We start from the raw sequence: 27,421 nt of genomic DNA, 5'->3' as shown, positions 1-27,421 counted from the left end.
AAGGAACTGCATCTCGTTCTTGCCAGCAACCTTACTTCCATCACCAAGAGTCCTATGGACACTTGTGGAGAGGGGGACTGGCAGGAGGGGCCAGGACCTCTTTGACTTTGGAAGGGTTTCGCCAGCCCCAGCAATCTGGCTCCGGCATGCCTGAAGCAGAAGAGGGGAGCTCTGGTAAGTACTAATTTGTCTTTGATAATGCAGTTACATGAGGTAGAGGTGTCCTTTGTTTTGTTACATGATCCAAGTGAAACAAAGTCAGTACTGTTTGCCTCTGCTTCTTATTCCTTTGTGCAACTACAGTGAGGGCCCCGTGGAAAAGTTTTTTAATAAGCACCAAGATCTCTCAGGAATCCTCCATAGAGAGCTTTAGAAAAAAATTTCCTACAGGTAATCTGCAATCCTCTGCTGAAGGTGCTTTGGCAGAGTTACTTTATTTCTTCCCCCAATGTAGAAAACTTTACTGCACCGTTCAGTAATTACTTCTGCAAGAGCCAAAGCAGAACATGGGTGAGCAGCATATGAATCCAATCTGAAGCCAAACACATGCAGGAGACGCATCCTTACATCTTTCATTACCCTGTGTAGAGTGATTTCAGCTTTGATTGTCCTCTCCAACGGGCAGGGGAGCTGACAGCTTCATTGGGCCCCTGGCTATGGTAGGGATGGGGGTCCAGCTCTGTGCTCCAGGAAGGGGCAGGGCCCTGGGTGGAAGGGGTGGGCCTGGGTGGAAGGGGCAGCCAGGTTTCAACACTGCTTGGACCATGATGTGCCCCCACCCCAGCCCTCAGCACTGCCTGGTGTAGCAGTGGCCAGGAGCCCTGAGTCTTTTTGAATTGTTAGGCCCTGGGGCAGTTGCCCACTTTGCCCTCCCCTGTCCTTGGGCTTGCATATGGGAAATGGAGTCAGTATTCAGAATAGTGCCCCTGGGCACTTGTATTGATTCCCTTTTGAAACCACCCAGACATAGTGTACAGCTTCATAGGAGTAAGGGGTAGGCTGGATCTCCCAGCATCGCTATGGACCTTTCCACATCCCTTACTGAAAACTTCTGGCCTGGAAAGCAAATACCTGCACACAGCTTTCTGTACAGGCCAGTTTTTCTGAAGATGTGTGTACCAGGCACTTTCTCTGACCAACCCTGCACTGATGTTAATGAAATGATCCCAGTGAAGAAATGATCCCTGAAAAGGAAAAACAAACTGAAGAAAGTTGGCAGTTTTTCAAAGGGATATTAAAGGCCCAAAAGCAAACTATTCCATTGCATAGGAAAGATAGGAAGTATGGCAAAAGACTGCCTTGGCAGAACTAGGAGATCTTGCATGATCTAAAAATCAAAAAAGGAGTCTCATAAAAAGTGGAAACTAGGACAAATTACAAAGGATGAATATAAGCAAACAACACATGTATGCGGGAGCAAGATTAGAAGGACAAAGGCACAAAATGAATTCAATCTAGCTACAGACACAAAGGGTAACAAGAAGGCATTCTATAAATATATTAGAACCAAGAGGAAGATCAAGAACAGGGTAGGCCCATTGCTCAGTGAGAGAGAAACAATAACAGGAAACTTGGAAATGGCTGAGGTGTTTAATGACTTCTTTGTTTCGGTCTTCACTAAGAAGTTTGATGACGAAAGCATGCCTAACAGTGAATGCTAGTGGAAATGAGGTAGGTTGAGAAGTTAAAATAGAAGAACAAGTTAAAAATTACTTAGAAAAGTTAGCTGTCTAAGTCACCAGAACCTGATGAAATGCATGCTTGAATACTCAAGGAGGTATCTGAGCCATTAGCTATCATCTTTGAAAAGTCATGGAAGTTAGGAGAGATTCCAGAAGACTGGAAAAGGGCAAATATAGTGCCCATCTATAAAAAGGGAAAAAGACCAACCTAGGAAACTATAGACCAGTCAGTTTAACTTCTGTGCCAGAAAAGATAATGGAGCAAGTAATTAAGGAATTCATCTGCAAACATCTGGAAGAAAATAAGGTGATAGGTAACAGCCAGCATGGATTTGTAAAGAATAAATCATGTCAAGCGATTCTGATAGCTTTCTTTGATAGGATAACAAGCCTTGTGGAAAAGGGAGAAGTGGTGGACATGGTATACCTATATTTTAGTAAGGCGTTTGATACGGTCTCGCATGATTTTTTTTATCAATAAACTAGGGCATTACAACTTAGATGGGGCTACTGTAAAGTGGGTGCATAACTGTCTGGATAACCATTCTCAGAGAGTAGTTTTTCATGGTTCACAATCATGCTGGAAGGCAATAATAAGTGGTGTTCTGCAGGGGTCTGTTTTGGGACCAGTTCTGTTCAGTATCTTCATAAGTGATTTAGATAATAAAGCATACTCTCTATGCCAATAAGTTTGCAGATGACACCAAGCTGGGAAGGGTTTCAATTGCTTGGGTGGATAGAGTCACAATTCAAAATGATCTGAACAAACTGGTGAAATGGTTTGAGGTAAACAGGATGAAATTTAATAAGGACAAATGCAAAGTGCTCCACTTAGGAAGGAACAATCAGTTTCACACATACAGAATGGGAAGCGACTGTCTATGAAAGTGTACTGCAGAAATGGATCTAGGGGCCATGGGGGACCACAAGCTAAATATGGGTCAACAGTGTGACACTTATTAAAAAAAGCAAATGTGATTCTGGGATGCATTAACAGGAGTGTTGTAAGCAAGACACTAGAAGTCAGTCTTCCACTCTACTCTGCACTGATTGGAAGCCTAATTGGAGTACTGTGCCCAGTTCTGGGCACCACATTTCAAGAAAGATGTGGAGAAATTGGAGAAGGTCCAGAGAAGAGCAACAAGAATGATTAAAGGTCTAGAAAATATGAGCTATGAGGCAAGAGTAAAGGAATTGGGCTTGTTTAGTTTGGAAAAGAGAAGAAAGAGGGGACATGACAGCAGTTTTCAGGTATCTAAAGGGTGTCACAGGGAGGAGGGAAAATTGTTCTACTTGGCCTCTGATGATAGGACAAGAAGCAATGGGCTTAAACTGCAGCAAGGGACGTTTAGGTTGGACATTAGGAAAAACTTCCTGTCAGGGTGGTTAAACACTGAAATAAATTGCCTAGGGAAGCTGTGAAATCTCCATCACTGGAGATATTCAAGAGCAGGTTAGACAGATATCTATCAGGGATGATATAGACCATGCTTGGTCCTGCCATGAGGGCAGGAGCCTGGACTTGATGACCTCTCGAGGTCCCTACAGTTCTAATATTCTATGATTCTATGATCCACCAGTATTTATAATACCACAGAGAAATACCTCTTTTTGTTGATGTCCTCCATCACTACATGATCTGGAGCCAAAATTGGGATATGCGTGCCCTGTGTTGCCCCTCTGCAGTTAAGGAATCTCCTTGCCACAAAGCCATCAGCTATATCCTTCATATTGCCCAGAGTCACAGTCTTTTATAGCAGGAAGTGAGTAATGTCCCTGCATGCTTATATCACTGCAACCCCCAAGATGGACTTCCCAACTCCAAACTGATTCACGGATGACTGGTAGCAGTGTGGAGTTGCCAGCTTCCACACAGTGATCACCACTCATTCTTCCACCACCCAGGTTTTTGAGACAAGATATTTAGTATAGCTTGATAATCAACACCATCAGTCTATTGATAAGCCAACGTAAGTATGTGTGTGCTCATAACTTTTATCTCCTTATTTCTACTTATCTTTATATGTGTCTATTTATGTTAACACATACATATTAATATATTCATAACTATTTATGACTACCCATATCATTAGATATAGGCATGCCTACACTTTTACTTTTCTACCTATGCTTACAATTTATATATTTATAATGTGTATGGTTTATAACTTTATGCTTATTTGCATATCGTCATTTGTCACACTTCATGTTTTCTTTTTCATTAACCTGTTGGCTATTTATGTACCATGTAAATGTCGGCTATATGTTCATATTTATGAAGCAATAGGTGTCATTCATTTATATGCCTGGAGTCATGTAGGCATTTTGGTAAGCAGAGTATAATTCTGGCAGATTCCTAATTAATTTACATTGAGATAAGGGAGAAATGGTGGGTGCAGGCATATACCATCTCTGATCTGTTGTTGCCAGCATTGGAAGTCTGGGATGTTAAGGGTAAGGTGAATTGTGTATGTTTATTTTAATAGAAAGGCACTTTGAGACTGTCAGTCTATTGAGGGTCAATTAGCAGCTGAACAATCACTGAGTTTTCATTAACTCTGTTAGGTTTATTCCTGGAATGTATGGGAGCTTGATTAACCCTTCAAGAGAATCACAACTTTGAAGCATTTATAATCAAACAAGTGTTATATAGCTATCCTTCAGGTTACTCATTTAAGGAATGTGAAGATGCAAACAGAATTTAAAAAAACTATAGGTGGACTGTGAACATTACTCCTCTTTCAATTCCAGAAGTAAGGGAGTAGCAATACTAACCCACAATACCCTAACTTTTTAATGTAATCGGTCATGGTTGGATCCAGAAGGCAGATGCATAGTAATTTTACATACCATTTTCAATACTAAGAATTTTGGGGAGTGCATATAATCCTAGCAATGGGAACACACCCTTTATCACAGAAATAACTGGCATTACTTCTAACAGAGCCAATGGGCTAGTGGTAATAGGAGGAGATTGGAATGCTCTAACAGGCGATATCATAGACAAATCTCAGTGTTCTAGGTAAAAATTTCTGCTTGTTGAAAACCAGCCATTATCCCTACTGGAGGCTACTTGATCAGTGGATACGTGGAGACTGAAGCACGATTACATGTTTCTCCATAGTTTATGCCTCCTATTCCAGATTAGATTTTTTATATCTACAGGTACTAGCTCCTGCATGACTGGAAGTGGTAATCGATATCATCATCCCGGGACACAAATATAGCATAGTTATTTTAATTCTAAAAAAAAAGCAAGCAGTCTCCACCGTGACAATAACCACCCCAATCTGCTGAGCATATATTATAAAAGTCTGACAAAGATTCTTGCTTCAGTTTAACAGTGCTCCATCAAACGTGGTGGGCTTTATTCATGGCGGCATAGTGGCGGACAATTTGCAAAAGATATTCTTTTTAATCTGCCAGGCACAGACAACTGATGCTGCAACTTCTATCTTGTCATTTGACACAGAAAAGTCTTTTGAGCAAGTGGAATTTCAAAACATACAAGAAATCTGGAGAAAGTTAGGATTTGGACATAATTTTTTTTACTTGGATTGATATTATTTATAACATCACCACTTGCCACTGTTCTGACAAATAATGTTATCTCCTCTATTTTCAGATTAAATAGATGGATAGATCAGAAATGCCCTCTCTACATTTTGATATAGATATGAAACCACTGGCAACCTATGTGAGAAAAACATCTTCCACTGAAGGAATTACCATCTGGGATAAAGAATACAGAATTAACAGTTTGTTCACTCTCAAAATCCCTACATTTCAATTCCCACTGTTACTATCTGCAATAAACTTTTTAATGAGCTATCAGAAATTTGAATAAACTAGAACAAATCTCAAGTAACAAATATTTCTAGTAAGACCAAATCCATCTAAAAAAACCCCAATCATTCATGCAAAGAGAGAACCTATTTAGGCATTAGGATATCCTCTAATTTATCAAAGATAGTATCTGGAAACGTGGATCTCATACTCAAAGGCTACGTCTACACTGGCCCCTTTTCCGGAAGGGGCATGTAAATTTCACTAGTCGTCGTAGGGAAATCCGCGGGGGATTTAAATATCCCCCGCGGCATTTAAATAAAAATGTCCGCCGCTTTTTTCCGGCTTTTAAAAAAGCCGGAAAAGAGCGTCTAGACTGGCCCCGATCCTCCGGAAAAAGTGCCCTTTTCCGGAGGCTCTTATTCTTTGAAGTAGCACTTTTTCCGGAGGATCGGGGCCAGTCTAGACGCTCTTTTCCGGCTTTTTAAAAAGCCGGAAAAAAGCGGCGGACATTTTTATTTAAATGCCGCGGGGGATATTTAAATCCCCCGCGGATTTCCCTACGACGACTAGTGAAATTTACATGCCCCTTCCGGAAAAGGGGCCAGTGTAGACGTAGCCAAAAGGTGAAAGACCAGACAGAAAAAAATGGTGTTTACTACCAATATCTATGGGGAAGGGTAAAAGCCATTAAAATGAATACAGGACCAAGATTAATGTACAAAAACCTCAGAGTTGTACAACAATTCTTATGGAATACAAAGACGCCATAGATATCCTACAAGATACTTAACAAATCATGGCAAATAAATAGGGTGGGGATTACCTGATTTATATCAATTTTCTTTTCAATTAAGACTTTTAACAAGATAGCTTTATTTCACCAACCAGGATCCAATGTGGTCTGAGATTGAAGGAAAATTAGTTAACCCCTCTGGCTCTCTCTTCTGCACTTCCAGTTTTGAAATGCTTGTCTGCAAGTGTTAGGAAAAACACGAGTGTCCACGAAAGCTCATGACACTGTCTACATCAATGTTTCCCAATTGGTGCCGTGGAAACACCGATCTACATTAAGCCACAAGGTAAACCCAACAATCACTTGTTGCATTCTAAGGGGCACGAATGCCTGCGATTTTGCTAAAAACAGGTGGCCAATTTGTGTAAAATTCAGCTAGTTTTTATGATGTTCTTTGAATTGTGTATGTAGTTTTTGTTTTTCCTCTTCAGAAGATTTTAGTAAAAAATCTTTGATTTTGGGCTCTAACTGAAAAGTTCCCTTGGCAGTTTAAAAAAAAAATTATATACAACTTGGCCGAAAGGTGAGCCCTAAATTACTTGGTACACCACAGAGATTTTTAAAGAAACTGGATATAGGACCAATTTCAGATGTTTTATTATAATTATAGATATAAATCATGTACCTAAACCTGGATTGGGGTCAGGAGCACATAAGATCTTTAGATTAAGCTTATCTATCAGGAGCTACATTTTTCTGACGGATATTATCTTAAAATGGAGAAGATACTTCAGGGCTCATGCACTGCTGGTAGCACATCATGGCACAATTGACTGTCAGTAGTTGCATGTGTACCCTCAAGCCTTAGAGAGAGCCTCCCTACTTCCTATCCCCACATAATTAAAAAATAAATCTAGGAAATTACTGTACAAAATAATGTCACTGTGAAGCAGTTACTGTTTTTGCACAAACATTTCTGACACAAACCCACAAGAGCCAGGAAATGCAAAGTTTACCAATGCGTATCCTCTTTTCCTCCCTGGCTGGAACACATCTGACCATCGCTACTGTACAGCACACACCATGCATTTCAACTTTAACTCTGACCCCTAAACCCACCTTCGTGCAGATAGCTTTTACCAGATTGTTACCATCACGCATTGTTATGGATATCTGATACACTAATTGGTTGTGTTGGGAGAGGTAACCTGGCAAAGCAGAGTCTGTAGAAGGGCAGTTAAAGGGGATGAAGGAAAACTGACATCCCATTGCTTTTTAAGTTTATCCCTAGGAATGGAAGAATTAAAGAGGTGGTGCATAATTTATGCTCATATGCTGCACAGTACCTATGGTAATAGCAAGATGTATACTTGTGGGTGGAGGAGTAAAAGAAGTTTAATGTTGGATGCCTTTTTCATTTTCTGACCGTTGTGCATTTGTGTCAGGTATGTTGTGGGAGTAGCAACCCTAATTATGTCACACTTTTTTATAGTAATATTTTATTGCGATGGTTTACTGAACACATTTTTCATCTCTTATCTTTTTGGAGATAAACATTTTATTCTAAGTGTCAGATCAAAACCAGCCTTTAAAAGTGGATTGTGAAATCAGCTGGAAATGGAAATGTTAAGACAAGAAAAGTTATAGCAATGCAACTTATAAAGAGCAAACATGCTGGTATCTTGTTAACAGTAGAATCTATCTTTTCTGTGTAAAAGCATTGCCTGGACAATCAAATAAAAGTTTGCTTTTGCATCATTTTAAGATATCAGTGAAAAATGGAAACTTGAAAGATGCCTGATTTTAAACATTAATTTAATCTAAAATGTCTCTTTATACAGTCAGTTCATAAGTGTCCATCTACAGAATCACAGCCTTCTAAATTATACAGCTCTGAATTTACTCTGGAAGATCCTTAATGAAATGTTTTTTCTCGTGTTTTTCCATTTTTTATTTTGAGGGAATGGGGAAAGATAATAAATATATACACTATGTTCTTATAAACACCACAATATATGCAACCCCCTCAGTTTGTGGTAACACTCTTAGTATATTGAATGGTCATGGTTTTAAATTTATTAATCACACCTAAGGTCCCAATCCTGGAAAGTGATCTGCAGATGGCTAAATCCTCAATTTAGCTCTGCAAAAGTACAAGAGTCCATCTGCAGAGCACAGATCAATTTGCAGGACAGCAGCTTAAGAGTGTAACAGAAAACTGACATATAAAGAACAAAACCTAATAGCCCTTTGTGGACACTTAATTAGGCAAATCAGAAAAGGCAAATATAAAAACAATGTAGGTCTTTCATGTACAGACTACCTATGCAGCAACAAATAAAAACAAACATTAAGTAGTTGTCCCTTTTCAATAAGTGCAATTAAAAAAAATCTATTCAAATGTTATACACACACTTCCACTTACAACAATCAAAGTAAACAACTAAAAGTGTAAATGAGATTCTAATACAGTATATACTGGTACTTGCACAGAACCAAAACTATTTTATTTTAAAATAAGAGGTTTCTTTTGTATTAATCAATCTTTGAAAGCTCAGTAAAAACAGCCAACAACTATTTATGCAAATGTAAGAAAAATCTTACAAGTAATATTTGCATAGCACTGTACATCCATGTACTAGTTCGGGACACAGTTTTTAAGAAACGATGGTAAGTGAGATTATTTTACCTCTTACTTTTAACAGACTTCAATGCATCTTTTCTGAACTGCATACAATTTTGTACAAGAAATAACTGTAAAAATGTACAAAAATATATATACACATGCACAGTAAATTTGTACCCTGTATTCAGTTTTATTTGGTTGATTTGGCTAATAATATCTGGTAGTTAACAAAACACAACAATCACAAGTTTGTAACAATCGTTTAGGTTAATGATGTTTAGTTTTCTCAAAGAGAAAATCATTCATTAAAGCTACAGGACTTGCTGGTGATCTTTATGGTTCAGGAACATGCCAGTTTATGGTACCTTTCTGGCTTTCAGGCAAGTAGCATTTGATTGTCACAACTCACAGTTTTGAGACAGCAGAAGCAATGAATATATTGGGTACATTTTGCATGTGTAACAAATTATAGCTCTGAAACACAACCTAGTGGTTTTAAAACATTTCATTCACAATATTAGACACCCAAATTAACCATTAGTTAAAAAAGAGAATTGAAAATTAAAAATATCCTTCCTTAACATAAGTATTGTATCTTGACAAAAAAAAACAAAACAAAAAAACAAAAACAAAAAAACAGATGAAATAAGAGTTTTATAAAAGAATCAAAAGACGTAGAGAACTCCTCCTAATGGGACACTACTATCTGGATTTTCTTACTTTTTTAAAATTCCTATTTCTGACTGAGCCCTCTTTAAACGGTATGCCCTGATTTTTGAAAATATTTCCCTTTAAAATGTTAAAAGGCTTTTCCACTACCTTGCTGATGTTTATCAAGATTTCGTCAAGCCAGGGGGAACTGACTACATACAGTTCAACTACACTAATTTTTTTTAACTATCTTTGATGAGATTATTCATTGAACTGAAGTATTCCTTGTAACTAGTGTAGATAGAAAATGTTCAAATGTGTGTAATTTTCAAGTTGTGTTCTTTAAATTTTAAAACACAGAGGTTAATGACAAGAGAATTGTGAAATGTTTAGTTTATAGATGCTAATCCAGTATCCTGCCAAAGTCCCTTAAAATACAGAATATTTTCATTACATTTTTTACCAGCTGGCAAAAATGGCATGTGATCTGTCACATTCAGACATTGCGAAAAATTTCCCAAAATATGGTAGCAATTCTGTGAAGATTCTGGCGCAAAAGATTGAGGGGCTCAGGTGGATATTTTCCTGCCACTTCTTTCCTCTACATCTGGGTAAAACGTAGTCTTACAAGAAAGCTCCTGACTACACTAGGAGGGTAGATTCATTGGGATAAGTTCCAGTCCAAGACTTAAGGTATAGCTAGACTGCATGGCTATTTCGGGATACCAGAGGTATCCAAAAATAGCTACCCTGCATCTACACAAGCTGCTCGGTATTTCAAAATATTTTTCAAAATAACAGGCACGTTATTTCACCATCCTGGTACACCTCATTGCACGAGGGATAAGGGATTTGTTGAAATAGCGAGTTATTTTGAAATAAGATATGCAATTTGCGCTACATAAATTGCATATCTTACTTTGAGTTTAGGGTGCTGTGTAGACGCACCCTTAATGTATCCAGAGCAGGGCTGGGCAAATACCGTCCCGCAGGCTGGAGACCATCCACAAGGGCTAGCTCCTGGTGAGTTGCCACCACTATATTTACCCATGCCTCTGCAGGTATGGAGGACTGAAGCTCCTGTTGACCACAGATCACTGTTCTCAGCCAATGGAAGCTGTGGGAAACAGTGTCCCAGTCTGCACTGCTTCCTGCAGCTCCCATTGACCAGGAATTGTGATCCACGGCCCATGGGAGCTGCAATTGCCAGCACCCGTGAAGGCATAGGTAAAGATAACAGCTAACCCTGGTGAACCACTGCCATTTTATTGCCCACCCTATCCAGAATAATTCCATTGATTGCAATTGAATTATTGTACTTTTGTATTGGCATAATAGTGATCAGAATCTTGCTTTGTGTTCAGGCTTAACTGTGTGGTTTCCAAGCTTTCTGGCAATTATTTAGTTTCCCAGATCAAGAAGTCAGTTGTATAAGCCAGTGCCCTTCATTCGTTCAAGTAGGTTTACTCTAACCTGCAGTGTGGCCTTTATTAGCTTCAGAACCTAGCTTTACACAATACTTGAGTTTGGAGCAGCTCAGCCCCATCAAGAGATGAATGGGACGTGAGCAGCTGTGACACAATGTACTTAAACACAGTTTTATCAATACAGATCAAGAGGGAGTGCCTATTTTAACCATCACAAATCAGAACTGGTAAACACAACAGCTGTTTTGGGACCAGTAGCTTTAACCCTTAGCAGCGTTAATGTGTGCACATCCCAGGGAGTCTATAGATCCCCAAACGATATGCACTCTTTCCAAGGGAAGTCCATGAACTTCTACACTCAAGTTGGACTGCTATACATGAATACTACTTAACTGGACTTACCTGTTTATTTTGGCCATGGATATATTTGATGGCTGCCTTTGGCTAAGTGACACCAAAGTAGGTGGATATTCTATTATGCCTCTTGCAACACTGAAACACTCAGGTTGGTATGAAAATCCACATTCCCTTAATCAAAGGTGAATACACGCAGGACAAACATAATTTTTTAGTATTCCCAAGCAGAAAGTGCATCTCCATCAACTAAAAACAATCACATTAACTACCTCTTGGTTAACTATGCATGCCCAGTGTTAATGACCTCTTTGTGCTAACACCCTCTTGTTAATCTGATCCATTTCAGAGGGCTCAGGTACCAGATAATGATGCACTTACGCGACCAGTCTTCTACCATAAGAGACATGATTTCTGTAGAAAGTCTTTACTCTCTACTGGTGAAGGTATGTTGTCAACAGACTTAGACTTGATAATATGCCAGTTCATATTATTGGACATGCCAAAACAATACTGACTGACAGGAAGACAAAATCCATGGACACTTGTAGTACTTAGAAGATATGCTGTACTGCAAAAGTTTTGGAAAGCCCCTGAGCTCCACCAGCGGCGTCAGAAGAGAACAGTCTGCAGACACTACATTGCAAGTGGATGGTGGTAGAAGACAGAGGTGAATACAACCAAGCTCCAGGGAAAAGGTGTGCGCTTTTTCCATGAATACTAGGCAACTAGGAAAAGGGCATAATCCTCATTATTGGTCAGCAATTAAACAGAAAGAGCCCTTCGAAGTGGTGCCAGGTAGAACAAAGGACACTGCCTATGTTCTTTGTGCCCAAGAGAAACACTTCGCTCAGGGGGACAAAAAGTCAATAGCAAGAGCACATTCTGACAGCAAGAGACCTCTCTGAGCCAAAGCCTGTAAATGCCAATGAGCGTACCAAAGAAAGTCCTCTTTCAGCAACAAATTTTCATGCTTTAATGACTGATGGGATGCACAGGGCCAGCAACTGGCAAAAGCTCTCTCATCATATTCTTCGCAAGGCTGCTGAATTGGGTTGCGTGATGCTATTACGGTATTGCACATGGGAATTCAAGGGGGGATGACTTCTTCCTCCTTGCCGGTGCTAATGTGCTGCTCTGGCCCAGAATCTAAAATTGGTGCATGTTCACTCTAGGAAGCCATTTGTCTTCTGAGTCAGGGTTAAGCTCCCCAGCCATTGGCCTGTGAAAACGACACTGAGACTGCATTTCCACAACTGGAGAACCTAAATTTGAATTCTAAAGATCAAACACTTGAAGCCCTGAAAGATGAGTGATGTAAAAGTAGAAATGCTTCCAGACTCTTAAGACTTATTAAAAGATTGGAGATCATGGGTGAAAATCAAAGACAAAAAAAATTGATATATTTTTGTTTATTATTGCTCTCAGAGGGCTTGGTAGTCAATTATACAAGCTATTTTCTATTAAACCAGAAGAAAATAGTGTAAAATATAAAATCTATGCTCTCAGTCCAAGCCACTTGCTCATCTTCATTAGAGACATTTACTGTAGCTATTTCCAATCGTGTTAATTTATACATACTCTGTATATATATATATTTATATATATAATTATATATTAAAAAACTATCTGAAGAGACAAAAGTTCAAAATGAAAATATTTTGCACTATTTGTGCAGTGTACTGTGCACTGTTGTACAATTCAGTTTTCCAAATTGTTACCAATATGTTTGCTTAGAATAGTAAAAATTAAGCAAATGATAATATATTTACTACACTTTCAAAAAACAAAGCACGACCAATATGTTATGATAAGAAAATAAAATACATTAAACATGTGCTTATTCTCCCCTTGATGTACATGCACTAATCCCATTAACCCTAATTAGGAGTTGCATGCACTAAGAGGAGACAAGACCTCTTTAAAAAGAAAGGATTTTTAATCTTTTCCCGTGCCTAGTGCCCAACCCCTCCCCCCACTAAGAAAGGGGACATGTTTGTTAAATTCTGGTAGTGTCTACCAGTACCAAGGCCCCTGCTCGCAGGTAACTGCAAAGTACAACCAGTGGTCTTCCTGCTTTGCTCTCGTTACCAAAGCAAGTGCAATTTAAGTATGTTGAACATCATCTTCAGAAAGCAAGTATACAGCATCTGTTAAGTCTTCCTAACAAGCAAGCATTGCAGCAATTACTCCTTCGCCTCCCCTCTCCCCAAAAGCAAACCCACCTGTTTTGGTCCTCTGGTTAGAAAACATCAAAGAAAACCAGGGACTTTGCTTTAGCAGCATTCAGAATTTTAACTATTTAAAAAAAAAAAAAAAAAAAAAAAAAAAAAGCACAAAAATGCCTGGTAAGAAAACACATAATCATGGCTATATTCTGCCACTCAGAAGCCAGTGTTCAGCTTTCACCGAAGTTAAGAAAAGTTGTGCACCCTTTTTTCTCTCTGAGGAAGAATGGCAATACTAACACAGGAGCTGAGAGTGCAATGCTTAACTGGGGATGGCTCTAACAAAAGACGTAGATGCCATAAGACAATCTGAAAATTCTCGTATTAAAAATCATCCCAAGTGAACAGCCAGGTACATGAGAAAGTATTGATAAACAATCCCAAATGCAGCATTTCAGTAAGCTAGGAAATTACTCTGAAGTTTGAAGTAAAAAGAAAATCCTTATGGTCAAATGACTGTGGGGGAATAGGTTAGAGTGAGAATGAAAAGGTGAAATTACACGTTTACCATTTGCTACCACATCAAAGAAAAATCATGTTTTAATGAGAACTGACTTTCACAAAATTGAAATAAAAATTCAAAAAGTTTGGGTTAAGACAGGAAGATGAAAGTTAACACAACATCATTTGAAACTTAAGATCAAATTCAGCCCTCATTTATACTTACTCTACTTCCTCCTCTGGAGTATAACTGAGTGCAGAATTTGGCCTTTAAATGTCAAGATAAGTGATTTCCACATATTTATGAATACCAACCTCAACACACATTCTACAGCCCTCTGCACAACCTTACAATATACATCTGGAAAGAAAAGGGTGTAGCCAAGGTTCTGATCTCCAGTGTTCAACAATAAGCCCAAAAGCCAAGTTATCAAAATTGTAGATATTAAACCCCCCGGAAGAAACCTCAACACCCATCTAATGTTTACACCTCGAACAACATGGCTCATCTAGTGATAAATCTCACATGAGTGTCCTACAATAGCCAGCTAAGAAAAGCAGCACAGACTATAGTCAGAATGTAGGGGATGGGATCCTGGCCCTTATGAAGTCAATGGCAAAACTCCTACTGGCTTCAGTGGGACCAGGATTTTGACCCCTAAACACTACCGCAGTGATACTCAGACTGAGCGCAAGCCACAAGTGGCTCTTACTGTGTCTTCTGCAGTGTGATTTAATCATTAACCAATCAGGATGTTTTTACTATGTTATTAATCAATAGTGGTTGGCAAAAATACTTGATCAATCATTTTGCTGTGAAAATAATGCATACACACAATATTTCCCATCATACTATTTAAATATGAATGTGCAGTATTATAGTGAATGAAACAATGAATTTACACTACTGTGGCACTTCTTGGGTAAGGTAAGCTAATTTGATTCCTGAATCACTGAAATCTGAGTATCACTGCATGAAAGACACTAATAGTAACTTTTCTTTCGTACATTGCTGCAGACAAAAAAGAATGATCCTTTCCCAGGACTTTGGTGCTGGTTTATGCTGATTTTCACAGTAGACTGCTGTTGGGGACAACCAGGGGGACTTTGGTAATGACAAACATGAACAGAAGGAAGAAACTTCAGTACAATTGAGTAAATAGCCTTCTTTACACTGGACCAAATCTCAGGGCTTACCATTCACTTAAAAAAGCAAAGCAAACCAAAACAGATCCAAAACATGTTAAATATGAAACAAGGCCCACATTGCTCAAACCACCGAAGTGGTGTATAGAAGCTTTAACTGAGCCTTGACCAACAGATGGGGGAGGAGGGAGAAGTCCTTTAAACTGTATTAATACTAGTGAATCTGATGTACAGTATGTGCTTATCAATACGGTATCACTTCCTTCAAAATTCCATTATCCATTTTCTTGTGGTACAGAAAAGATATGATATTGCCTGAAAATAAAAAATGTATACAAATATGATATTGTCTGTAGTCATGATAAAATGGCCTTTCCAAATGGCTTTCACCCAAGAAACTGCTGTCGGTGAATTTAAGATGGACTGTGTTTCCTGGAGCATACTCAGCACTGATGCTGGAAAAACAACATATATTAAATTGGCTTTAGCAAGAGGAAACATTCAATGGCTCATACTGCAAAGTGAGTGTCAGATTCTTGAAGGAGAAACCAGTGTGACTGGTTGCCTTGAGGAAGTAGGTAGCTGTGTCCAATATTTCTCGGCCCCACTGCAAAGCAAAAAGTTATCATTTTTTAGCCCCCGAATTTTACCCCAAGTTTGAATACAGTGGTCCTTAAACAGACAAAAAGCTGATGTTTTCTCTTCTCTTGATTCTTCCAATGTCTTCACTCTTGGCTCAAGTATTATTCATTAATATTAGTCATCAGTTAATAAGAAAAAGATAGTTTCTAAGTGGTTCTTTTAATGAAGTTAATTTGATACCATAGTCTGGTTATATGTGCTGTGCTGCAACTGTGAGTTATTCCTTCTTCTTGAATTCTTGGTTGCCATAGCTGGAGCCTTTTTCTATTTCAGTTACTCCTATCAGTCTACGAACTCCAAAGGAAGCTTTAAAATATAATACAGACATTGAAGGTGTATTACAATTGATTTAATGATAAATCTCACACACACATGCACACTCACACACAGATGATACTAGATGGGCCACGGGGATTGGATACAGAAGTCACAGTCTGAGCAATCAGTAGCGACTCTGGGCCATACACTGTCTCCAATCTGTGTATGCAGCTTCCACTGACCGAAGCTTTGGATTAAGTACAAGTGCCAAGTCATTAGACCATAGGGCAGTCCAGATTTAAAGAATCAATACAAGTGTAATGAGTGCACATTTGTTAAAAGAAGCTCTACTGATGGCTCTGGAAGCTGACATCTTCAGTTAACCATAAAGCATACTCAATCAGTATGGGCAACATCAATGAAAATGTCTTCACATTGACCAGCAAATGTGTTTTGCAACTCATGAATGGGCTGTGTGAATATTAATTAGCATATTATATCTTACTTAAGAAATAAGAGACAAACCTGTTTGAAATTAAGGCTTTTGCAATAATTGTTTTTCTACACAAAAATGGAAATCTACGTATCTTCTCCCAAATTTTCATCCAAAATACCAGCTTTCTCCAAGTATCGGTAACAGCAACCGTGGGCTACGTCTGAACTACACCCCTCTGTTGGCAGAGGGATGTAAATTAGATGTATCGAAAGTGCAAATGAAGCCGGGATTTAAATATCCCGTGCTTCATTTGCATAATGGCGGCCGCCGCTTTTTTTCCGAAACGGGGCTTTTCGAAAAAAACCCAGCAGTTTAGACGGGGCATTTTCAACAGAAATGCCCTGTTTCGAAAGATCTTGTACTCATTTTTTTGAGGAGTACAGGATCTTTCAAAATGGGGCATTTCTGTCGAAAATGCCCCGTCTAAACTGCTGGGTTTTTTTCGAAAATCCCCGTTTCGAAAAAAAGCGGCGGCCGCCATTATGCAAATGAAGCACGGGATATTTAAATCCCGGCTTCATTTGCACTTTTGATACATCTAATTTACATCCCTCTGCTGACAAAGGGGTGTAGTTTAGACATAGCCATATATACAGCCCTGCAAATCTGTGGATATCCACTTTATATCTGTAGGTGCCCATGGCTCATTTTTGCAGATGTGGTTGTGGATATACATTTTTTTATCTAGAACCTTGAACATTTGTGGATATCTGCTTCCCATCTGCAGATGTGAACATGGATATCCATGGTTCTTTTATGCAGATGTGGATATAAATTTTGTATCGAGAACCCTGCAAATCTGCAGATATCCGATTTATATCCATGAGTATCTGCATCCGCAAATGTGGATATCGGCAGCTCACTTTTGCGGATACATATGCAGATGCGAATACAAATATTGTACCACAGGGCTCTAACCGTACACAACATTTATCAAAGTTAATGACCACTATTGCATCATACTGTGCTTTGGCAGCATCTCCCTCTTCTCTATAACTTTCATTACCTGCTCCAACAAATCCCAGGAATGCGAGAATAAGAAGGGGTGAGCCACTTGAAAAAATTCCAAAACCAAATGTGAAGAGAGGAGAGAGCAGAACAGTAGCCCAGAATAGAAAGTTTAGTAGAGTCCATGGTCTTCTAGGAGGTTTAAACTGACGGCCGGGAAATATGCCTTCCTGATTATACATCTCTTGTAAAGCATCCTGTGGGAGAGACAAAGAGAAGGAGAAAGGAGGGAAAGAAAGTTCATAACTCAGGAATGTTAGGTTTTGCATGTATACTTCCCAGACTGTATAATTCCATGATGCCATAAAGGCCCACATCTGTGGCGAACAGTATTAGAATCTATGGGAGGAATTTTTATTTTCTGTGGCCTGTTTGGCATTCCCTTATGCTGCAATTACCATCAGTTAATACTATAAACAAACATTTTGAACACTATTTAAAAATAAACAGAGACTAACAAAAACCAAATGTTGTCACTTTCCATCCACCACTTTACTCACCAGCCCTAGCTGTGAATATGTTCAGACTTCTGAGACGATTTAGCCCCAGAGAACGACTCAGAGACTTTCCAGTCCTGTGCAAGTTATTTCTCTATTGCTTCTCTTTTCTATTTTTACTAGAGCCAGGAATCATCTATAGGAGGAACAGCAGCAAAATGCTCCACGTAGAGTCAACAGAGTGAGGCAATGCACAAGCTGACTGGGAGGGACAGCACTTCCTTGCAACATGAAGATACTAGGACTTGAGTCTTCATAGGAAGGCTCAATCCTGTAGCTATAACTGTAGAACTTCAATATGCCGTGAACTAAGTCTGCCTGCGAGTCTATTTGTTCAGAAACTCCAACTAAACGGTAAGAGTGAGGGCCACCACATTTGCTATGCAGCTTCCTCTCCTTCTAACATAAAGCAAGGCCAGGGTTTGCTCGTGCCTGGAGAATCAGAAGCTCTGGGGGGAAAAGGACAGTTTTTCATAACATGCAAAAGGAGAGGCTGCTGTTTGGAGGGACGCAATATGAGAGCATCCACTGGAGCCAGCTGTACCACCAAGGGAGTGGTCAGCAGGGCTGGGGATCCTCCATCCCCAGCACAACAGGTAAGAAGTCCCCCCTCTCCTGGCCGTTGGCTGCAGCCCTCAGCCCCGTCCTGACAGGCTGCAGCCCATGGGGAGTGCTGCTGCAGGCCGTGGGCAGGCCCCAGAACCTGCTCCTTCCCCCACATCCATGCAGAGAACCTAAGCTTGGAACTTAGTGCCCCCTGACCCTGCCCTGCCAACAGCATGCAGGCCGCGGGGAGGTCCTGGAGGCTTGGATTGGTCTCTGAAGCCTGCAGGTCATTGGAGGCTGCGGCTGGGGCTGAGAGAGCGAGAGAGAGGTGCGTTTAGGTGTAATCCCACAGTGTTTCCCTTCAAACCACAGCCACCATCCTGTGGCCAAGGAGTAATGGATGGGGCTCCTTTCAGAGCCTGCCAATACAGCTCCTTAAATCAATCTAAGGAATAGCTGCCAAGTTACACACAAGGCTACCATTTCCTCTGTCCCTCCAGGGGAGCAGTGTGCATTGCTTAGTTCTAGACATGCTGCTCTTTAGACTGTTACTTTATGACAGATCTGAAAGAAAAAAAAAGTCATTTACCTTTTCCTGGTACAGTTTATGAAGCCAGTTTGCAGCTTCCTTTTCATCTACAGGGATATCTTCAAGAGGAAATCTCCTGGTTTATTAAAGAGATTTAAAAAAAAAAGTCATAAAAGAAAATCCAAATAATTTATTTTATTTAAGGCCTTGTCTAATGAAGAACTCTGCAATTCAATATACAGCAAATATTGTCAAAAGATTTGGAACTACCAAACTCATACAATGCAAATAAGAGTCAAAGCAGCTTTAACAGAAACCATGCCTCCAAGTCCCCCTTGGAAATATGCATCCATGAAACAGCAGAATATACAACTACTTCCTACCAGTTTCAGTGTCCCTCAGAAATACATTGTATTTTCTATTCAAGTGTTACTGCACCTGCAATGTAGTTATTAATGGCTGAATTCAAGCAAGCTCTTGTTTATATTTTGATGACTAGAACCAGTGAACAAACAGGAAAATTATTCACAAAAATTTTTCATAGTGAAAAAATTATTTTTTGGGCTTGAAAAATAAAAAATTTGGAAAATTGCAACCAGCTCTACGGATATGGTTTTCTCTTCATATCTCCCTCTCTAGTGCCAAACTACTCATTTCCCTCCCATTTCCCTCTCAATCACCAGCTTGTAAATTACTTCCCACTGTAGAGGGAGTTGCAGGCTTTGCAATATATAGAGACTCTCTGCAAGATTCAATTCACAAAAGTCAAAACCTGCAAGGATCACTCAACCCGAATTACATAGCATCTTTAGGAGGGACAATAATAATCTGATTCTGTGATTGTCTGGGCAAACAGAAAAAAGACATTGGTGGGGGAAGAAATATCAGTGAGATAATCATTGACCAGGTCAGCAGTTCATACACATAGCACAACAATCTGGTAAAACACAAATGGCCCCCCAAAAATGTTTCCCAGTGCTGTGAAAGACAGACAATGCATTCCAGATTCCAGGGCAATGTCTGAGGGGGCACCCACCCCCAGACACTATGGGTGGGGGGGGGGGGAAGAAGGGGCCAGCCAGTAGGGCCAGTTTCTCTGGGTGTCCAGATGAGAATAGTGGTAGGGCCTGAAGCCTACAGGAGAGGTCAATCCCCCTGCATGCACCAGCAGTGGCAGAGGAAGTGGAACGTGGCCTCAGCTCACTCTGCTCCCCTGACGTGTTGCTTAGAGGGGCGGACTGCCCCAGCACTCACCAGTGGGAAGTGGAGCGATGTGGCCACGGGAGGAGAGCGAGCTAGAGCCATGTTGCTCCACTCCCCCTGCTGCTGCTGGTGAGTTTGGGAGGGTGTGGACCCCTGCTGCCAGCACTGGCTCCACTGGTCCTGTGGGGAGGAGTTTGGGGGAAGAGGTGGAGTGGAACAAGGACAGAACAGGTTACCCTTACCCTTCCCCAGGCTTGGGAGGGGGAGCAGGAGAGGGGGAATGCAGTCACTTGGCTGTCACCAGTCAACCTGGAGTGGGACACATGGCCCTATGCTTAATTTTATGTGGCCTGTGGCAAGTCTCAGTGGTCACCCTGAGGGGATGGAGTTGCAAGCACTGGCTCACCTTGCCATGGGTGGGAAGCCCTGAGCCTTGGCACTTCCCAAGCAGGTGAGTTGAATATTTTATATTTCTCTTTAAATAAAAACGGCTAAACTTAATTGCTTTTTACTTGTGTGTAGCCTGGGATTAATTTTTTCCTGTGGCTGATAGAAAAAAAGGTCCTCCGCCCCAGTTCTAAATGCTTAAATTAGTAACCACACTTTTTGAGAATAGCTTTACAAAGAAGAATTGGCAGCATTAATAAAAAGCCTCATTTGCTGAAAGTTCTCTTTCAAAGTTATCACTGCACTGAAATTGCCACTAGAGGGTACTTGTAGCAAGGCCATTGTGATGATTTAGGAGGATTATTTTAATTCACTATTGTTCATTATGAATGAAGATCTGCAGTGTGTGCAAATAAGCTTGGCCACTCATCTCAATGCAGAACACAGCATCCCCTTATGCTCAAATCCTGAGCTCACAGGGCTTTCTTTCTTTGATCTAAGTCGAGCCTGCAGGCTCATCAATGATATTATATGTTTCAGTTTGTAGTTGGGAGTACAGAAACATACAGCTGTAATAGGGAAATATATACTGCCTACACCCTACCAGTGAGAGATCACCATATTATACTTGTGTTTAAGGTCTGGGAAAATTATAATCAGTTTTGTATGTCCCTATTGCAATATTATAGGAAGATCCCATCACCAGAAAAGTTGTTTCTCCAATTGGGATTAACCTCCTATTCCCGCAGGCAAGCTTAAAAACGGCAGGTTCAAACACAGTCAAGTGTCTTGAGAAGGCACTTTCAACCCTACAAATATATATTTATGTTTTAAATCAGAGCAAATAGTTTAATAACTGGGCACAATTTGTCAGGTAAACTCACCTACCACTAATACTCCAGACTCTTCTGAAAGCCATTGGTTTTTATCTTTCCTTTTGCACCATCAAACCACACTACCTGACGTCTCATTTAGCAAAGCAAAACGTATTTGGTGGATGAAACTGTTGTTTCAGTGCACAAATATCCAACTATTTGGTTGTGCAAGTTTACGCACGTCTACTTTGACATGTTGTGAGCACTTACAATTTTCTAGTGAAATTATGCTCTTCACATGTGCAATACATAATTATTTCTAGTTTGTAATTGTTTCTCTACTTCGCAAATCACACAATCCTCATTGGGAATATGGACATGGCAAGTGGAAGAGTTCAAATAAAAGCAGTTTGAGTTATCCAACTGAAAAAACAAAACAAAACAAAACAAAAAAAAACCCAACAACTTGGAAAATGTCCTGAAGGCATTTCTCAATGTATGCCTTTCCCTTCTCCATCCCTGGATAATTCCCCAAATCAGCAAATGGAATGTACCAGGAGAGAGAATCTTGGGGAATATTACATAAGCACCTGAGAACAGGACTGGAACAGAAGTTCCTCCACAACAACAGCTAATGTTTCACCTGCTTCTAGGCTAGCAGCTCTTGCTCTACATTTTACAAAATTGCTGCTGCTATCTCGCAATGTTGAGGATCTATGTGAGGTGCCCAAGAAGTTCTCCTCAATAGGATTCAATACAATATACAACCACTCGTGTAAAAAATAACAAACTGGGCCAATAGTGCAGTGGTAGCAATTGCAATGCCCAGAGGAGAAAAAAAAAAAGAGAATGTCCTCTGGTTGTTCAACAGTAAACTATCATAGTTGGGCAGTATTTCATAAAGTGTAGGGCATGCTCCCAGGGAGGGGGCACAAAGGACAAGAGGTGGGGAAGGTCTGGACTAGATGACCTCTAGAGGTCCCTTCCAGACCTATGATTCTTTGAAAGGAGGGGATGGAGCTCTCAGTTTAAAGTTTTTTTGTAAAAAAAGGAAGTCTTTTATTCTTTCAAACTGGGAAGAAAACCTTCAAAGCTGAAGGTAACAGACACAGGCAAACCTGTCAAGCTAATAGAAGGCCTGAAACAATAGCTGTGAAGACAGACTGCTGATTTATTTCTACGGGTAATAACTCAAGATACTAATGATGGTAACGAACAAAGTATCTGCAGTGTTGTTGTAGCCATTGGTCCCAGGATATGAGACAAAGTGGATGAGATAATATATTTTATGGGACCAATTTCTGTTCTTGGCAGTGACAAGATTTTGAGCATCAGAGAACTCTTCTTCTGGCCCAGGAGAAGGAAACTGGAGTGCCCAAACTTAATATGAGAAAGAACAGATTGTTAAGCATAAGGGATTTACAAGCCTTGTAGGACAGTTGTTCCCAACCGTCAGTCCGCAGACCGGTGCCGGTCTGTGAACCACTGGCTGCTGGGCCACAGTAAGCTACAGCATGGGGGGTGTCATGCTAGGACCCACCGGCAGTGGGAAAGGGTTCTGGGGGCCAGGGCCGGGCAGGGGCTTTAGCGCAGCGAGTATTGCACTAGGACCCAGCAGTAGGAGCTGGGGAAAGTGATCGATGTCTCAGGCCCGGCAGCAGGAAGCGGACTGCAGCCACTGCTTGTGGAGACTCTGGGCCCAGGCTCCAGGCTGGATCCCGGAGCCCCAGCGGGGGCTGCTGTGGGGCCCCTGGAGCCTGGGCTGCAACTGGGAGGGAGAAGCTATAGCAGGGCCAGTCCCACTGCTCCCCAGGAGCATCTCCCCAGGGAACCTCCTGGCCAGTCCCAGCTCCTGAGTGGGTAGCACTTGGGGGGCAGGTAAGAGATACTTCCCTCCCCTCCCTGGTGCCCCAGGGCTGCAGGGGGAAGGTTTGACCCTGGGCTTCTCCCAGCAAAGCTGGCTGCAATCCCTGCCTGGGGCCCAGGGAAGCTGCCACCAGCTCCCAGCATGTGCAGGGTGGGGGGAGCCAGCCCTGGTGGGGTCAGGATGCTGAAGAGGGGCAGGTGCAGATCAAGGGGAATAGGGATGTGTGAGGTGGGGGCAGGGGTGGGATGCAGGAGGCACTGAAGGGAGGTTGGGGGGGATTCAGGAGAGACTTATGGGGCAGATGGGAGGGGAAACTCTGAGGGAAGGGTCACAAGGAGGGAAAGCGGGGAGAAGAGGCTGGGGGGAGACTGTGGGAGCAAGAGCAGCCTGGAAGGGAGAGACACAGAGCAGGGGTTGTACCGAAGGAGACAGGGGAGATACAATGGCAGCTCCCCTACCCCATGGGACAGGAGGTGGGGGAGGGCAGAGGTGACTGGTGGCAGCACTTGAGGGCACCAGCTTCTATGCCCCTGACAAAATTTCAGTTGCTAAATAGGGTGCCTCTGTGGATGCTCCTCCTTGCGCCCCTCCCTCTGCAGGCACCAGTCGCCTCTGGGAGGGGCTGCGCCACCCAACAGCCAGAGGGGAATTCTTTCTGTGAAGTGTTTTTTAGTGTTGTAGATAGCTGCAAAGTCTCATCGTTATGACATGTATAGTGTGCATACAGATTCAATGTAAAATAACATGTGACCTCTTAACGTTAATTACCATAATGAATATGCAAATAAAATGTTACCAGTCGGCCAAAAGTTTGTGAATGGGTTTGCTGATCCACTGTATAAAAACGGTTGGGAACTACCCTTGTAGGAGACAACTTAAAAAGAAGCGAGCAATCAACATCTCTGCAGTCATAGAACAATGGAGGATTAGTAGGCAGCAGGATATGTTACACACTGTAATGGGCCATAGAACAACCAGCATGTCTGTTACATCCATGTTTTTAGTGCCTAGCAGATGTCCCAGGCTCACCCTTTGAAGCCGATGTGCAGGTTTCCTTTGAGGAAAAGGACCGAGAGATCAGATATGGAGTGAAAAGTGTTCACCTGTGGGTAACGGGGGATTGCCGTCCTTCCATGTTTTGGTGTGAATTCATTCAAGATTAACATTGTGAATCAGTACTAATCAAAATCATGTAAGAAAAAAGAGGAGTGATCATACTATGCAGATCTACACAATCCATTAGGAGAGGCTGCTCATTTTTGGTGACCCGTTAACCCCACATGGCAGAGACAGCATGATTAGTAACATTTTCCTGATTCTGGATTCTCGCAGTGGTCATGCCCACTCTTTAAAGTTCTACCTAGTTTTTTTTCTGTCTTGCTATGTGATGGCTGGTGACATGGGCTCTTGAAAATTGGACTATCCTCAGGGCATGCAAAGGAACCTCCTCAAGGGATTCGGTGATGAATGACATTTTCCTACCAGTTTAGTTCAAACTCAAATCTTGTGCATCTCACTTCCATCATTATATGCTCACCTTACACACATATCTGCTTCATATTTCTTTCCGTAAAGGATTCCTAATAATGATGGGTTTTTGTTTCCTCTGAAGTTTAGTGTTACATCGTACACTGCTGAAACTGTTGAAAGAAAACATAACCGTTAACCTCGGTATCCATAGCATCGAATTTGTCATAGTTCAAGCTCTAACAGAAACAAACCCCAATGCAAACACTGTTTTACTAATACCACTTGGCAAAACATTTCAAAACCCACAGGTTTTATTTACCCAGATGTCCTCCTTAACAATCTAAACTATGGCAGAGAACATGCATACATCCCACAGGAATGGAGTGAGAGCTGATTAATTATGCAATGTTTGCATATTGCCACTTTAAAGATGGAAAGTATTAATTCTTGCAAATTAAAACTAGAACAAATTAATACATTTTTAGGAAATGAAGTCTAGTGCTTTTACTTAATCTTGATATCATCTAAGGGCCATAATGAATCTGAATTATCACTCACAGAACGCAATGAATATACTGAACTATGGCACATAACACACATTACAAGTAAGGTTTAGAACAAAATGGATCGCCCATACCTGTTCCCCTGAGACACTGGACAGCAGTGGTGAAACCTTTGGTTCTGGGCAACAGATGATATTTCAATTTAGGCAACCCTTTGGATTCAGCCACTTCCATGCTAATACGATGCTTGGTTTCTGTAAAACGAGTTCCTTCACAATATAGGAGAAACTAGCATGCAAACGAGAAAAAAAAACAAGGGTATTTGTTAAGAAGAAATTACTGTGTAGCACAGATCTAGAGCGCTTATAATATAGATGGATGGACTGTCACACACAATTTCCTCCTTTGTTCTTTTAGATATGCTCCAGAGCCATCCTGCAACTCTTCAGTGGCATAAGTGAATAGAATAGATAATATTATTTGAGAATTACAACAAGCAGTTTGCTGAATAATATCTGTTTCCAGAACATACCGGAACACATATGCAAATATTCAGAGACGCAACTGAATTTAAAATGTCTTTTTGAATATTCGTTTATTTATTTTCTAGTAAAGCAAATCAATTACACATATACACATATGTACACATGCCCCCCTTAATTCCACGTGAAACATTTCTTTCTTTAAAAATCACAGGAATACTCAAATATATATGAACATGACTTCAGCTTCAAGTTCCAGGCTCAGCTACAGTAAACATTATTTCCAGTACTAAATAAAAGAAATTATCTTCTCTGCTATAAAAAAGTAGATCATAGATTGGTAGGACTGGAAGGGACCTTAGGAAATCATCTATTCCAGTCCCAGACACTCATGGCAGGACTAAATATTATGCAGACCATCCTTGACAGGTGTTTGTCTAATCTGCTTTTACAAATCCCTAATAATGGAGATTCCACAACCTCTCTAGAAAGTTAACCTGACAGGAAGTTTTTACTAATGTCCAACCTAGGCTTAAATTGCAGCATGGGAGGTTTATCGCTTCTTGTTCTATCCTCAGAGTTAACAACGACTATTTTTCTCCTTCCTCCTTATAACAACCTTTCACACGCTTGAAAACTTATGTCTTCTCCCAGTCTTCTCCAGACTAAACAAACCCAATTTTTTTAGGTCATGTTTTCTAGATTTTAAATAATTTTTGTTGATCTTCTCTGAACTTTCTCCAATTTGTCCATATCTTTCCTGAATTGTGGTATTCAGAACAGGATACAAAACTCCATTTGAGGCCTAATCAGTGTGGAGCAGAGCAGAAGAAGTACATCCCATGGCTTGCTTACAACAGTCCTGATACTACATTGCAGAATGATGCAATGTAGCATCATTTTTTGCAGCATTATTACTCTGTAAACAGTAAAAAAACAAACAAAAAAAAAAAACAATACTTTTGCAATTGTTCACTCATATTTATCTTGTGATCCTATGAACCTTAGATCCCTTTCCAAAGTACTCATTTTTTAGCAGTCATCTCATTTTCTGTGTGTGCAACAGATTGTCCCTTCCTCAGTGGAGTACTTTGCATTTCTCCTTATTGAATTACATCCTATTGACTCTAGCCCATTTCTCCAATTTGTCCAGATCATTTTGAATTTTAAGTTTATTTTCTAAAGTACTTGCAACCCTTCCCTGTTTGGCACTCTCTGTAAACTTTGCAAGTGTATTCTCTATGCCATCTAACCTAGTGATGAAACTATTAAAAAGACCCAAATCCAGAACTGATCCCTGCGGGACCCCACTTGATATGCCCTACCCACTTGACTATGGACCACTGATAATTACTGTCTAGGAATGTGATAGAGATGTAGCCGTGTTAGTCTGGTGTAGCTGAAACAAAATACAGGACTATGTAGCACTTTAAAGACTAACAAGATGGTTTATTAGATGATGAGCTTTCGTGGGCCAGACCCACTTCCTCAGATCAAATAGTGGAAGAAAATAGTCACAACCATATATACCAAAGGATACAATTTAAAAAAATGAACACACATGAAAAGGACAAATCACATTACAGAACAGAAGGGGGATTTAGGGAGGGGGAAAGGAAGGTGAATGCCAGTGAGTTAATG

General features: G+C 40.6%; 1 protein-coding gene across 6 annotated transcripts in view; it reads right to left on the bottom strand.

Moving 5' to 3' along the window:
* Positions 1–8,002: 8,002 nt before the first annotated feature.
* AGPAT3 (1-acylglycerol-3-phosphate O-acyltransferase 3) overlaps positions 8,003–27,421 on the bottom strand; it is a 140,132-nt gene continuing 120,713 nt past the window's right edge. For all 6 annotated transcript variants that reach the window (XM_075912601.2, XM_006137884.5, XM_075912563.2 and 3 more), the window contains 5 exons: positions 25,433–25,586; positions 24,863–24,965; positions 19,114–19,189; positions 17,480–17,678; positions 8,003–16,025 (listed from right to left, as the gene is read on the bottom strand). In XM_075912601.2, coding sequence (XP_075768716.1) covers positions 15,937–16,025; positions 17,480–17,678; positions 19,114–19,189; positions 24,863–24,965; positions 25,433–25,586 — 621 coding nt within the window. In that variant the 3' untranslated portion in view covers positions 8,003–15,936. The remainder of the gene's footprint in view (positions 16,026–17,479; positions 17,679–19,113; positions 19,190–24,862; positions 24,966–25,432; positions 25,587–27,421) is intronic.

This window comes from Pelodiscus sinensis, chromosome 1 (assembly GCF_052426305.1).
Source record: "Pelodiscus sinensis isolate ZL-2025 chromosome 1, ASM5242630v1, whole genome shotgun sequence".
Taxonomy (NCBI): domain Eukaryota; kingdom Metazoa; phylum Chordata; order Testudines; family Trionychidae; genus Pelodiscus; species Pelodiscus sinensis.
Note: the sequence above shows the minus strand (reverse complement) of the source record. Positions and strands in the feature narration are given on the sequence as shown.